This window comes from Ammospiza caudacuta, chromosome 1 (assembly GCF_027887145.1).
Source record: "Ammospiza caudacuta isolate bAmmCau1 chromosome 1, bAmmCau1.pri, whole genome shotgun sequence".
In the NCBI taxonomy this organism is placed as follows: Eukaryota; Metazoa; Chordata; class Aves; order Passeriformes; family Passerellidae; genus Ammospiza; species Ammospiza caudacuta.
This window is the reverse complement of record NC_080593.1, coordinates 128,401,724-128,417,084: the sequence shown is the minus strand read 5'-3', so window position 1 is coordinate 128,417,084 and position 15,361 is coordinate 128,401,724. Positions and strand designations below refer to the sequence as shown.

Sequence of the window (15,361 nt, the reverse complement as noted above, 5' to 3'; positions counted from 1 at the left end):
TTAACTGATTGATAGCTATGTGTGCCCAGTGTAGAGTGAGACTATTTTTCTGCTATCAGTTGTAAAATTAAATTAATAGTTAATTAGTTTATTTCCTAACCGCTATCACAAATAGAGAATGTTTTCTTTTTTTCCCAGGTGTAAGGAAATACCAACTGACTATTAAGAAAAAGTAGCTTCTGAAATATTTACTAATCTAGTATTCTCCTCTAGGAATATGAAATTGAAAGCATAAAATATCTGTTCTTTCTAGCAGCATGTAAATTATCTAATTTCATCTCAACTAAGAAAAAATAAAATAATCTACTTGATTTTTTTTAACTGATATTTCTGGTTGTTTTTGAAAAAGTTGTCTCATTACTTTTCAGGTCTCCATCAGATACCTGGTGAATTGCACAGCCTGTCTATAAGCAATAAAGAATGTTAAAATGCAGTTCATTATGTTGATTGAATCAATAAATCGCCATCATAATTCCTAAATTTTTTGATATCTGAGCTGCTATTGTGAAATCAGTTGAGACTAAGTTAATCACTAGACTCTTATGTCCTTTAGTGACACTGACAACAAATGAAAAGCAGCTGTTTGTTTTTCTGCATGATGGTGACTTATTTGGACAGATATGCAGAGATTTCTTTAGTGTCTGAATGAATTATTATATTTTCATTTTTTCAATGTTTTATTTACAGAAATATAATTTTCTTATAGACTGGAAGTAACAAAAAGGCACTTAAAAAACCACTCAAGCTTTTGAATTCAGATAGGAGAAGTCTTCCTCCATATCTTATTGTCATATATAATTGACCTAAATTTTAGCTGCACTATCAAAACCATCTGAGGTAAAAATTATGGCCCATGTTGAGCAGCTCCTAAAAAATCAAAAAGGAGAAGGTTTTAAATTTGTGGTTTTTACCTAAAGCTGCTAAATTCCAGGACAGGGTCATACAAGGACTGCCAAATGATGGTTTCTGTCTAGATCCTGACTGCAAATAAAGTTTGCCTTGATCTTGTCATTGTTCCAGACATATTGTGGGGAATCCTGCATTTCTGTAGGTGACCCTCTGTCTCTGACCTCTTTCCCAGCCATTTGGGTGCAGCTGCTGTGGACCAACAAAATTCCAGTTACAATGGCAAATAATGCCTGGCTTGTAAAAATCAAATCCAGGACAGTTTGTTAATGTCATGCAAAGGATGTTACTCAAACTGTTACCCAGTGAGGAGGCCTGGAACACTGCCCACACATGGATATATGTTCCCTGTCCCAGCAACAGCAACCACAAACAAATCTGACAGAATAAGGTGAAGATTTTTTTTTGTTTTGAGGAGGAAAAATATCCAAAGACTTACAGTTTCTGCTGACTTACAGCCAGAGGACAGTGCTGTTTCAGTGTCCTTGTCTTGCATATACCAACCTCCACTTGAGAACAAATATTAAACTGCAACCTAATAGCTGGCTGTGACACCCAATGTTGCCTGCAATAGGGCAACCCTGTGACAGCACCATTGTGTTGCAAATGCTACACAAACCAGAAGAAAAAGCACAAACCTGAAGGCTGATTTCAGCTCAGGTACGCTCTCCAGATAACTACAAGGAACTGAAATGATAGCTATGCAAGAACACAATTGGGTCCCTCTTAAAATGGACTTTAAAAGATATTTTCATTCTATACATATTACACTCTATCCTTTTTTCTTCCACAAAGCATGTTTCTGGATTATTAAAGCTACCACTGTCACTCAGTATAACCATTGAAAAATAATTAGAAAATTAAAAATTAAAATTAAAATTAAAAATTGAGATGTAATAAAAAAGTATTGCAGCATTTATTCTTGATAAAATATCAGGAGCTTTTTATACATCTAGCTGGTCAACTAAAAGTTTTAAATGTGAATTTATACTTAGTTACCACCCAGTTCTAATTGTTATAAGACAAACTATCACCACCTGATTCTAAACTTTCTCCAATGTCAACTTTATTTCCTACTTTATTAATTCTATGTTTTATATTCATCCCCATAAAGTCTGAAAATCTTAAAAAAAAAACAAAACAAAATGGGGGGATATTAGTATGAAAGCTGCTTCTGTATGTCTTGGAGTCCAGCAATCTTCTCAGATACGTCATTGTGTATGATTGTGTACTCATGTTTGTTTACTAGGGAGGTGAAAGGAAGTTTAGGACTAGAGTTTGGACAGGTACTTTGCTTTCAACAAAATATGTATTCACCAAAATGCTTTGAAAACTAATATTTCTTTGCAACATTGCTCTGAATATGACAAAAAGAGCAGGCCATTGGCAACTCGGGAAGTTCATTTTGACATACTGGAATAAAATATTTTTGTTCTGGGAAATATTGCTCCATAATCATGTTTATAGATTATAAATTTGCAGATTCTGGTGTATAAAAATGTTTTATCAAGGCGCCCACTATTCCCAAATGAAGTTATAAGGCTAGATATCCCAGGTTACTTTGCTGCTCCAGCCTCTCCATCTCCCATCACCAGCATCAGGGCCCTGGAAGTCATGGGGCTTCCGCACTACTTTCAGCCATCATCCTCAGGTTTTTTTCTTCTTATACACTCGTAATTACTTATTTTCTTTTAATTTTCTTTTCCTTTAGGACTTTTCTCCTCAGGAGGGCCCTAGGGTTTTGCAAGAGCTTGGCTAACACCTGGTCTGAAAAAAAGTTTTCAATATGAACAGATGTTCAAAGCAGAGGATTGGATAGCAGCATAAGCGCAGGAGAGCATACCCAGGAATTTACAGTATAAGTTCTTCCTCCACCAGATTAAATATCTTAGGTTTTGAAAGAGATCTCTTCCATTAATTTCTCCAGTAAACATTTTTGAAGCCATGTTAATTTTCATCATTCAGCATCCCAAGGAACTCCATACACATACCGCGGGAAGGACAATTTCCCTTTGGTAGCTTTTAACAAGAGTGTTCCAGCTGGTGACCCTGCATTCTTAGCTGAAAGTGTAAGTCTGCACCCATGCTCTACAAGCCACCTACAATTTCTACTGCAATCTTTCTATTATCTTTTGCACCGCCTCAGGTATCTCTCATAGGTTTAGTTAATGGTATTTCACTTACTCAGTCATCTGTCTTTCTAGATTTTTTTGTGTGCAATGTGTGTTCCAATATTTTATGCAGTATTTGAACATACCATAGATTATGTGGTACAATTTTTTTTCTTGATTTCATGTCTATTCCTCTGTAGCAATTTAAAAAATAATATTTACATTTAGGCCATTAACTGATGAGTAACAAACACCTCCTGCATCTTTCATTTAAGATGCAGGAGGGGTTTGTCACTTTTAATTGGGAGCTTACCTTCAATTGGGAGCTTACCTTCAGTTCATATGGGTATTTTAGAAGGTAAAAGAAAATAAAAATCTAGAATTTCTTTCTTAGGCACATTCATTTGCTGAATGGTGCTGAATGCTGGCCTTCATTAAAATGTTCAGACTCTGTAACAATATAAGCATGTGTATAATACACATGCACATTTTGGATGTCTAAGGGAGCACTTTAGTCCTTACCCCAAATGTGGTGCAGTCACAGAATGTCACTTACAGGAGCAGTGCTGGTCTGGCTATATCTGTTGGCTCTGGACTGGTTCCATAGCCACAGAACAAATGGGAGATGGGAGATCTTGCAGAAAGCATTTGGATTTGTTGTGGGGGCAAAAGGGGGAGGCAAGGTTAGGGATTTTGTTTGGTTGCTTGGTTGTTTGGTTGTTTTGTTTGTTGGTTATACTAGTTGTTTATTCTGCTGTAGCAGCTCAATGATCTTGGTTCACCCCATGACCCTACAGTCACCGGACTTGATGGAGAAGTGGAAGGATTTTGTTTCCAAGGAAAAATGACAAAAGCAAAAATAGTGCCTTTGCTCTCAAACTCTAGACCTCAATGGCCACATTCATCATCCTCACTGCATGTGGGAGGCCCAAAGTGGTGTGTGAACCTTTCTTAAGTACAATCCAGAGTAACTACCAGGCCATGCTGAAATGCAATTAGCAGGGCTACAATGATTCTAACAGCCTAGGCATCAGTCCAGTATCACATTTGTTAGGAGCACTAAGGTTCATTACATAGATTTTGAGATCAATACTTTTAACATGGGGAGGAAAGGGAAAAGGTGTACTCAATTAGATGTCTCGGGTTAACATTTATAGAAATGTTTTAGCAGCTAATAGAACATTACTTTGCCCTCCCACAAAGCCTCTAAGAGTCTGCAGTAAGAAAGGCAAACAACTGCATTGCAAGAGCACTCAAGCTATCCAACTACTTATTAAATAAATCATTTAAAGCAGAATTTCCCTCCTGTAGGGCTGCAGGAATTAACTTGGTCATGGAAAACGACATTAACGTAGAGAGCTTTCACCCTCTCCAGGGCATAATTATTTAATACCTAATAAATTATCTACAGTTATCAAGTTTGTTTCCCAATAAATCCAGCCTTAGTGACTGGCAAGAACAATAATACTTCAAATCACTGTGCATTTGAAAGAAATCACTTAAGAATACCATAAAATGGTCCTCATTAGTGAGCTGCAATAGAATGCCTTATGGCCCACTTACAAAGAGATAAAGACACTTAATTATCCAGCTGCAATATAGTTCCTTAAGAGTTTCTGCTTGAGACAGCAATTTTGTGAGTAACTAGCTATTCACAGAGAGGAGAACTAAATAAGTCTTTCACTAACTGTACAACGAGATTAAGTTGCTGGCATTGTTTAACTTCTAGTGCCCATATTTCTTTAATTGATTTATATTTTTCCACACAGATACCCTAATGTGCATTTGATGTTTCCATCTGAGCAATGGTATGCATACAAAGAAATTTTTTACTAACAAGCCATTTGGGTGACACTGACAATGTTGTTAGTTGGTTTATATATTCTGATATTCTCTGTAATATCTTTGGTGTGAGTGAATAATGCCAGTTGCACAAAACTGAGTGAAGAGGCACTGACCTATACTGTAGGAATGAGGGTGGGTAATTGATTTTAATATCAGCAATCAAGAATTTATATACACTTCCAGTTTAAAGTTTTCAGTACAAATAAATATTGATCTGCCGTGATCATCAGCAAGTTAATAGGGATAAAAGATGAGAATCCACAATTCTGTTTTGAAGAATTTAAATATTTTTCCACTGACAGTAATTTCAAATGCTGCACATTCAAATTTACTTATTTCAGAACTGAATCTCTATTAAATTACAGCCAAAGTTGCTACTACCTGTTGTAATTTTTTGTACTTTTTTATAAAGCATAACTTTGAAATTAAGGTATTTTTGCTTAAGCAAGGTATGAAAATATTTTATTTTTATTTTCAAAACATGATTATTTGGGGTTTTTTGTTGTTGCTGTTTTAGAAAAAACCAACACAGGTAGTGATTGTATAAATAAATAAACAACACTAACATCAACTCTAAATATAAACTCTTAACATTGCTACTACCTTTTAACAGATAATATGGTGAAAAAGGGTACTTGTAGTTGTAAGTCACCTCATCATGGAAAAACTCACTTGGACAGAAGTTACTTCATTGATCTAAAAGAAGTCCAGACCCAAACTCTGAAAATGTTGAGTCAGATAAGAATGACCCCAAAAACTGCCCAATAGGACTTTCTGAGCATCTCTGAAAATTGCATACCAACAAAGAGAGTCTTCAACAAAAGCAGGAATTGTATAGCACCTGAACAGAAGCACAAAGGCTGGTGCTGATGCGTGTGTTCAGCGGAACATCTCCATGACAGCACAAAGTCAGAGCAGCCTCTGACTGCAGCCCTGCAGCGCTTTCCGGACCATTTGCTCAAGAGGATCCAGCCGCAGTAAGGGTAAGGGGACCCCTCTTCCCTGACACTGAGTGCAAAAGAAAGATTCAGTTTTTCTCCAGCTTTGAAAATATAAATAGGGGCAGATCACTCATTGGAATGCATCTTTGTAATAGTGAGCTTTGTGAAACGCCGGCAAACATTTTCTGATAGTGATCTTCTGATGTCTTTTTAAATGAAAAGTATTTCTGTTTCGCTTTAGAATATCTTAATAAAAATGAAAACCTCATGCTCATAAAATCTCTAAAGATGGAGGAAGTAGAGAGAAACTGAGAAAATTGATTTTTTCCATAATCTTGAACCTTAGCTGAAATTATCTGCATTGACATCTTTGGGAAAGTTAAAAAGTGTGTGGAACACCAGATGATTTCAGTGCATTAAACTGCATTTTGTTTAAAGCTTTGGTGCAGGCATTCTAACTTTTACAAGTCTAAGGTTTTTAATTAATTATTAAAAAGAAATATTTTTAAATTAATTAGTATATCAAAAGCATCATGCTTTGTTCTTGCACCACAGTATATTAGAACACATCATTAACTAAAATTCAATTTCTGGTGTAAAAAAAAATCTGTCAATTTATACATGAATACATTTCTTAAATGATGTTTCAAGCACAGCCCTGATCCACCTCAAACCTACAGCTTTCAGACAAAGCTGATAAGAACCTTCTGTGCACCTGAAACAAAAGATTCTTCTATGTTTTGAAAGAAAACTAATGAAGTAATTGAAGTGACACACTCTAAGTTTCTGCCTCACCACTTATGTCTCATCATGTTGCAAAAACTTTAATAATGTCAATGATGAAGTACCAAGAGGAGGCATGGGCTTAAGGAATGAAATGTTTATAGAGAAATGGTACAGAAAACTAAGCTGTCACTTCAAAATATGTCTCAGATGAGTACCAATATTATTCTTTCCATGAACAGAAGTAAAATGATCAAGATCAACACATGCATTATAAAACCTTGCTCTTCTACACTGCTAAAATCTAGTGGATTTAAATACCCTCATTATTGTATTCCAATTTATGGCTGAATCAATATAATATAGAAAATTTGTGTTATCGAACACAGTCAAAATACTAATATTTAAAACTACTGTTCTCTTTTTCTGCCCTGTGTTCTTACCAGGATTTTTTATTTGGTTTGGTTTTGGATTTTTGTGGTTCTGGTTGGTTTTTTTGGTTTTTGGTTTGGTTTTGTTTTTTTTTTTTTTTAATTTTTTTTCTTTTTTTTTTAAATACTAGCCTGTATTATAAAAGGTGTCTTTGAAGTCTGTCTAATGACGAAGGCCAGCATCACTGCTGAGGCAATTCTGCTTCTGTCAATGGAGTTTCCCCTGAGCCTGTAACCTTCAGGTCATTTCTTGGAAGTTCTCAGTCTATTCTCACTCTTTTCACTTTGAAGTAAATTTTTACATCACCTCAACTTTGGAATAAGAAGTGGAATAGATTGACTGTTGTTTAATTTTTTAAAATAAATTAATTGCTATGCTTTAAAAAGCATGAATTCCCTGCAAAAGAATTTTTGGACGTATTTTTTTTCCTATCCATAAACTAGGAGACTTGTACCTTTTCTGAAGTGCCAGACCCACTAACCATGTTATTTACTTTATGAAGTCAATAGGTACTTCTGGGGAGGTAAATTCTTAGCTTATACATGCATGATTTTGAGAATTAAGCTTAGCATCTTGTCAGCATTCAAGAGGAAGATAATTCTTCATTTCTCTTTTACTAAGAGGCCATAAAATCAGACATTCATGATAAAACCTCCTCTTCTGTTCCATTAGTTTTCTGGGATAAGTAAGTTTAGGCCAAATATTTTAACAAGGTATATTATCATAGAGTCTGGAAAACAGCCAAAGAAAAAAACCAATAGGACAACAAAGTTAAATTTATGGTTAAATATGCTTTCCCACTGAATTTTACATTCCTTTATCCTGTGGGTAGGACTACCTAGGCAGTTACCAAAATTTATGCAAATTATTTTTAATACAATAGAAATTCAATAAATTTTCTTATACTGGAATCAAAGACAACGTATTTTTGATTGGGCACCTTTTGTGACATTGGCTTGAACCATAATTTCCGAGTGGACCAATATCCTTTCTAAAGTGATTGGTTTGAACTTGCATACACATCTTTGACTGTATTAGCTATGGCTTAACATAATTTGTGGTATATATCTTGTTTTGGGGTTGAGGAGTTTTTTGAGTAGTATTCATGTGACTGTCTACTTTAGCACTACATATCTTCTCCATAAATAATTTTTCTCATGTGGCAATTTAGAAAGTACTTCACAATACTATTTATGTGTTACAGATGTGTTTGACAGTGATAGGAATGTGCTTTATAAATAATATTCAAGAAAAATAATACTCTAAGTAGTATGAGAAAAGACCAGTTTAAAGAAAACAATAAGCACAAAACCTTTTATTACCTTTTCTGAGAATAATTTTATTTCTATCCATCTATAATTTGATCTGTATTTGTTATTTTCTACAGGTGAAGCACTTTTGCAGTCTCGGAGATAATCATGCAATATCTCTGTGATCACTCAGGTCTTCACTTCTATATGTTTTTATTTCCTCATCTTTTGTTGGGAAAAAGTTTCATGCATTTATCTACATTTTAATTTTGAGATTACTTCATCTTTAAATAGTTATTTTAATATTCAGCATAGTGAAAAACCATTTCCTTTGAAGGCTAGTGTCTGAAGGTGATTCTATTTTAGAAATTCTTTCGTAGAAATTTACTGGCAGATGTTGCCAAGGTTTTAGCCCCTGCCTAAAATATACCAACATACTCAGACAATGTGACAAGTTTGTTTAGCCACAGACACAGGCCAAAATAGAGACATGTGAGTCCCCATGGTACCCTGCATTTATTTGACTCTCTGCAGGCTCTGTGACCTGTTAGAGTGTCTGCTTGAAGGATTACATGCAACTGAAACTCTAGAATCACTCACACTGGGAGAGAGGTGGGTGGCATTTTGGAAACTGAACTCGCAACAATTCCAAGTTTTGCAGGTGGCCCTCATCCCAAAACTGGTCTGTACCAAAACTGACACTGAAAATGGGAACTGGATTTTCTATTTAGGTCCTCCTATATTTAAAAGAAAAAATAATTTGTGTTGCTTTTACCTTTTCACTTGGTTTTTTGAAGTTTTTTTTTGGTTGATTTGGTCTGTTTGGTTTTGTTTATTTTTTTCTCTTTCTCATTTGCCTTTATATGCCTCAGAAACTCTCCTATTATATGCCTAGGCACAGTGGAAGCGCCAAAGCAGATTTCTTAGGGTTGTCATCCAGTTCTCGGGGCTTTGTTAGCTCCTTAGACTGTTTTACTGAACAAAAACAGTTTCTGTTCAGCCCTGTATCTCTAGACTACCCAGCTATATTATTCATAGGCTCCTAACAGGAAAATTTTAGATAGTGTCCCAATTTATTTAAAATTAATCTAAAAATAATTTTTCTGATATGATTATGTCACTACCGGAGTAAATGTATCTCATGTTCTGTAATAAAAAAACAGTGATTATCACCAGATTTGTTTCAAATTTATTGGTTTAATTATATTTATATATTTAGCTATATTCCATTTTTCACTTTCACAAATGGAAAAATCCTCAATACTATGACTTACAAGAAAAAGAAAATAATTTTTCTATCTGTGACTTATATTGGGAGAGAATTTACGCATGGATGGATGGAGGAATGGAGGGATGGAGGGATGGATGGATTAGATAGATAGATAGATAGATAGATAGATAGATAGATAGATACATAGACAGACAATTTTTAAAATAACATGGCATAAATATAAGATAAAATATAAAGACTTACATTATTAATTTAAGAAAATCTGACGGAGATACTTAAATCCATTCTCAAAATACCACAGGATTTAGACATTGAAATTTCTCTCGACTCCTTTTGTTCATAAAGTTCCTCACCTTTGACAGTCTGGCTTTCCAGACTTGATGCCTCACTTAGGTTGTGCTTTCTGTCAAAGATGAGTGTCCCTATTAAAGACCCAAAGTTCTTAATAGGACCCATCCTTTTCTACCTCTGCAGCTTTCTAATAATAAAAAAAAAATCAATATCTATGATATCTAATAACTTTTACCTAAGTTACTTAAGTCCTCTCTTTTATAAATGGAAAATACTTCCCAGTGTTACTGGCTGTTCCTTTTCTCCCTATCATTAATTATTTTGAGCATTTCCATAACAGCATTCCACATATCTTCTTTCCCACCTAATAGATCTGTACCTTACAGCTCTCTCTCCTCATATTAAAATTGTTCCAGGACTCTAATTTTTTCATTGTCCTATTCTTTTCTGGACCATTTCCAATTTTGCTACATCCCGTATGAAATTAGATGACTGAGATTTACCGAAGTATAAGACAGAAGAGGTGTCACTGATTTATGTATCACTCTTTGTTATTCTCCATTTCCCAGGAAACACCAGTTCTCACAGAGCATTTTTTGTTTTGATCTTTAGTACACATATCAAGATTTGTGTAAGACTACCCAAACTTCATATTTGGGTGTAAATTTAGAGTAGCTCCAGTGCTATTCTAAATTTGCATTTGCCAATGTGCATACATTTCCACCTTAAACATGTGTTTTCATAGACTGAAGTTGGCATTAATTTTTGGCACAACCTTCAGTACTTAGTCTTCATTAGAGTGGTCTTGTGCTCCAGGAAAATATTATTTTATCTTAAGCTATCTGGCTACTTCTTCAGCTGTGAATGTACCTACCAAAAACACTGGTCAGGTAGACTTAATCAGACAATAAGAAACATTTCTTCACTTGAGCTTTTCTTGTTAAATTATTCTCCTCAAAGAACAAAGGCATCCAAAGAAAATTCTGAACATGATAATACACAAAAGGCAATGGAGTTCAAAATCAAGGGCTTAGTTAGGCTATTGAAGTTATATTTAGGAATTTACCTGTGCTAAGCATCATTTACTTCCACAGTTCCTCAGAAGTTAAAAAGACTGTTGAAAACGCAGGTTTTCAGGCACCTGAATTTGTACCCAGGAGCCCAATTTGAAACATCCTCTTCTGTATTCCTCATTCAAAGTTTTTCTAAGAAGCAGCTGAGGAAACTTAGTTTAGGAAAAATGTTGGTTTGTTTGTTGGTTTTTTTTTTTTCTTTGAATCATATTCAAGACTGTTAGAAAATCTTTTTAAGCTTTAAAGAACTTGCTATATATCTCTGTATGACAATAATATATCTTTCATTTTGATATTGATTTTAAAATACTCCTGAGCTTTATTAGAACACTCTGGACACAGCTTTGCCAGGTTTCTTTGCCAAAAGGCCATAAAACATAATAAAGGATTTGCATTGCATCACAATGTTTCTCTACTGATATGAGAACAGCCTTCTATGAAACATGTTATTTAATTCCAAATGCTAGGGAACTATATAACAGAATGAGCAGAAGGGAACATTTAGAATGAACATGAGAGGAGGAAAACATTTTTTTTTAAAGTAGTCTATCTACACTGGCCCAAGCATGCAACACTTCCAAAGTAAGAGATGCAATCCTCATGACTGTAGCAGCTTATGTTTAAGCCACACAAGTTGCATGGGAATATATAGCAGAGAGAAAACCCACATTGCCTTGAGCTGAATAGTTTGATTGATCTAGTATGTCTTCTGTTTCTTAGAGAAAGCACTGAATAACGATGCAGGTGACAAGTTGTTTGAGGTAGTTGTTGCTGGTTTAATTTTAGTATTTTGCCTTTTTTTTTTTTGTTAGTTTGTGGCACTTAGAGCTCTAGAATGACAACAATCTATTATGCTGGGCTTTTCAGATCCTGATACCTCTCAGAGAGCTCCTTGATCCATGCTTCCACAATTGCTAAAAGACTACACATGTCTACAGTTTCTCAATGTTTATCTTGTGCCTTTCTCAAAAGGATTTTTATTTTGTCATTTATGTATGACTTTGCTTTTTTCCATAGATAATAATATATTCTTCCAAGTGTACCATTTCCATTTTGCACAGTGGCTTCCACCCCTCCCTCGACCACTTCAGGTGAAAGGAATTTCTTTCTTAAGATGTTCTGCAGTGTCCTTGGCATTTGAAAATTGAAATTCCATCTGACTTTCTGTCTCTGTTTCTGTAAAAAAACTGTTTACTAAGAAATACATACTTGAGGAAAATTGTCCTACAGAGTCTTTGCCAAGCCCTTCTTTCAATGTTATTTCTACCTTTTTCATTTGGAGCACCCAGAAACAAAAAAAACACAGCAAGACAGAAGAAAGAAAAATGATCCCTTATTATAAATAAAATCTAATTCAATAGAAGAGATTAATCTCTTGGATGTCTACCTATAGCACCATAAGAGCCTATAACCAAAATAATTAATATTATAAACCATACACATGCAAAAACCTCTGAATTACTTTCCTTTAGTTAGTAGCCTGTTCTCTCCATTGACTGAAAAGGTAGTCAAGAGTAGATGAGGTACTGTCAAGATCCATAGCTGGTTGGCTCACTTCCAGCAGAAGGAGACAGATATTCAGAGGAACATATCATTATTGTTAGTACAAAGACAATGTAATTATGGCCTGTATCTGCTATGGTCAAGATATAAAATCTCAATGATAATAAATTTGAAAAATCAAATATGGCTTTTGGTACAAGAATCAGCCTCAGCATTGTCTGAACTTTATCTGATTTGTGGGTTCTCATCAGCTCTTTTCTCGTCAATTATAATGTCTTTTTCTTTCTTGTAATAAGATGAATAAGTTTTGATTTTCCAAAAATTGACGTCTCAATTCACAAGATATTTCCTAGTACTTCTAATATACTTTATAATGTACTTTATAATGCCACTTTCTTACCTCCTTCCTTGGAGCAGAGGGTGATCAGGGTGTGAACTGTATCCATCAATTCAAGCTGCTGTTTCTGCAGGACACTGTTATTGCTTGTTGCCTTGTTTAACTGCTTCTCCAGTTCCTGGATTATGGAGCTTTGTCGTGTGACTAAGCTTTGCAGGTTCTCTTTCTCCTCCTTCAAAGTGGCCAGCTCTTCTTTGTGCCTTTCTTCCATTTCTAGAATTCTGTGCTCAAGTAAACTAAAATGAAATAAAACAATTAGTAAATATTATTTCATGCCATCACAGTTAATAATACAGAAACCTGAACATTTTTTTTCAGTGTATAATTCACTACCTAAATCAGTAATTCTAAAATATGTCACATCTAGTAATTCAGCCCACTGAGTCAACCATAAGTGATCTCTAAGGCTGAGATGTTTGCATGTTGTAGTGTGTAAAGGGCATGGAACTGCATATATAGGTATTAAGGTATTACTCTGATTTACAAATATGCACAAGCATAGGGCCAGTACAACATTTGAATGTAAAAGCTAAAGCAGAAGAGCCTGAGGTAGGCAGAGGAGAGAGAAGAGCAGGGTGTTGAAGAGGACATGGTTGGTAACACAAATGGATGATGAGACAAAAAAATCAGGGCAAACTGCAGAAGAATTTATGAAGGGTCTTGTCCCTGGGAGGAAAAGAAGCCTTATAAATTATGGAGGACCATCAAGGTGTGTGGAACCCATAATAAATGTATACTTTTTAACATGGTCTGTAAAGCTGGGATAAGAATTTCCCATCAGATGAGCAGTACCTGCTTTCACATTAAGAATAGTACTGATTTCCCAAAAGGTAAATCAGCAACTAGCATTTTAATGTAGGATTCCCTTTTTCCTTGAGTCTACACTCATATCCCACTAACACTCCCCAGCCATGTTTGGTTGTTCCACAAAAGGCTCTTCAGGCAGAAAACTGTTGGGCATCATGCTATGTGATTTGCTGACATCAATTTTTATAAAGAATTTTGAACATGTAGAGAAACCCCACTTTTTCTGGATTAATATTCTTTTTATGTTGCCCTTTCTGTCCTGTGCTGGAAGTGTTCAATTTACCAAGATCAAAGGCATATCAGATTACATCTGGAAAAATAGCGCTGTTGTAGACTTAAAGGATAGCTAACATCTGCCAGCCACAAACAAGAAGCATTTCCAAGCCAGTGCTTTGATGCTGTGGTGGGAATTTAACAGAAAGAATGTATTAGTATTAGATAAAGAAATTAATTCAATCTTGCTGCTACTTTCTCTTTGGGGTTTCTGTTGTATCCACCAAAGGTTGTGTTTCTCATGCCCAAAAAGTAAGTGGTGGTTAAAAACTTGCCAACAAACTGCTTCCTGCTCAAGTCAGTCTTAGGTTTTATTTATTTGCATTCTCCCTCTACCTTTGTTTTTACTTCTGGATAATAGATCAGTGGCAAAATGCCTGCATAATTTTAGGTCATTTAACCTAACAGAGGAATGTAATAAAATCCATATGGAGTTACTTCTACTTTATGTCGTGGAGCCTTAATATGAGCTGTTGGAGATGATAACAATGCAAAGATTAAATTCAGGCACCAAAATTTGCTGTGCAAGCTAGAATGAGATAAATTTTTTAAGCAGCATTTTTTTTCTGAAATATTATAAATGTGGAATTTACAAAGATCCTGAAGAAAACATACTTTGAAATATCAATATGTCTAGTTCCGTGAAAATCAGAAGCATCGGAGTAAAGGGAGCAAAAAAGTAAAGATGTGAGGGAAAATACATTTTTGTAGGGTCCCAAACACAAAGGAGAATATATCTCATTTTAAAAGGCTCATTAATTAGAAACAAAATAACAAGATTTAGTGGACTGAAATAAGATGGTAGAAGGTTACACCCTGAAAAAAATATGGATTTTGAAGCCAAAGAATATAAATTATTTTAGCACCTTATCAGAGCTGTGGCTGATTTTTCATCACTTGAACACTAACATTAAACATCATGTTTAGATTCATACCATGGTCTAGATTCACATGGATTTTTTGAGAATGTGTATGTGGTAGCCTTTGAACTTTCTTATGCAGAAAGTGAGATGTAGTTTAGTTTGGCAGAAGTGCTTGAAAATCTTCAGATAGATTTGGTTCTAGTCATAAAATATTGTCAAAGAAAAACACCTCCTTTTGAAATTTGTCAGTTCCATCCACAGAATAATTCTATTCACTGATAATTTTTCACAAAAATTATTGAAGCCCTGGTTGTGACTAGATCTTACCTTTTTTGATAGACTAATTACATCAATGCACTTGGGATAGGAGAAAGGTGGCCTGGTGCCAGTCTGTAATGGAATGGGTACTAGGTGGGGCCACATCCCTGTCTGACATCTTACAGTCTCCCAAATATTGTGTATTTTCAATGCAAGACAATGTCATTCAGGAAGATAGAATACAGATTTTTGGTTAAATAGTAAGTAAAGACAAAAAAGTTCCCTTTATCCTATCCATGCAGTACACTAAAATGTATTTCATTAATTCCACAGTATCCTATCTGCATGTCCACAACTAAATAATTTCCATATCTGAATCATTTCATGTCAAAGAAAGAGCCTTTGACAGCCAAAATTTATGCACTGCATTATTTGTTTCCCACTGTGGCCTTCCTAA

The 15,361-nt window shown here is 35.0% G+C and overlaps 1 protein-coding gene across 1 annotated transcript in view; it reads right to left on the bottom strand.

Moving 5' to 3' along the window:
- ANGPT1 (angiopoietin 1) overlaps positions 1-15,361 on the bottom strand; it is a 151,034-nt gene that overhangs the window by 61,115 nt on the left and 74,558 nt on the right. Inside the window, exon 4 of the mRNA XM_058806938.1 lies at positions 12,707-12,939. Within this exon, the coding sequence (XP_058662921.1) occupies positions 12,707-12,939 (233 nt within the window). The remainder of the gene's footprint in view (positions 1-12,706; positions 12,940-15,361) is intronic.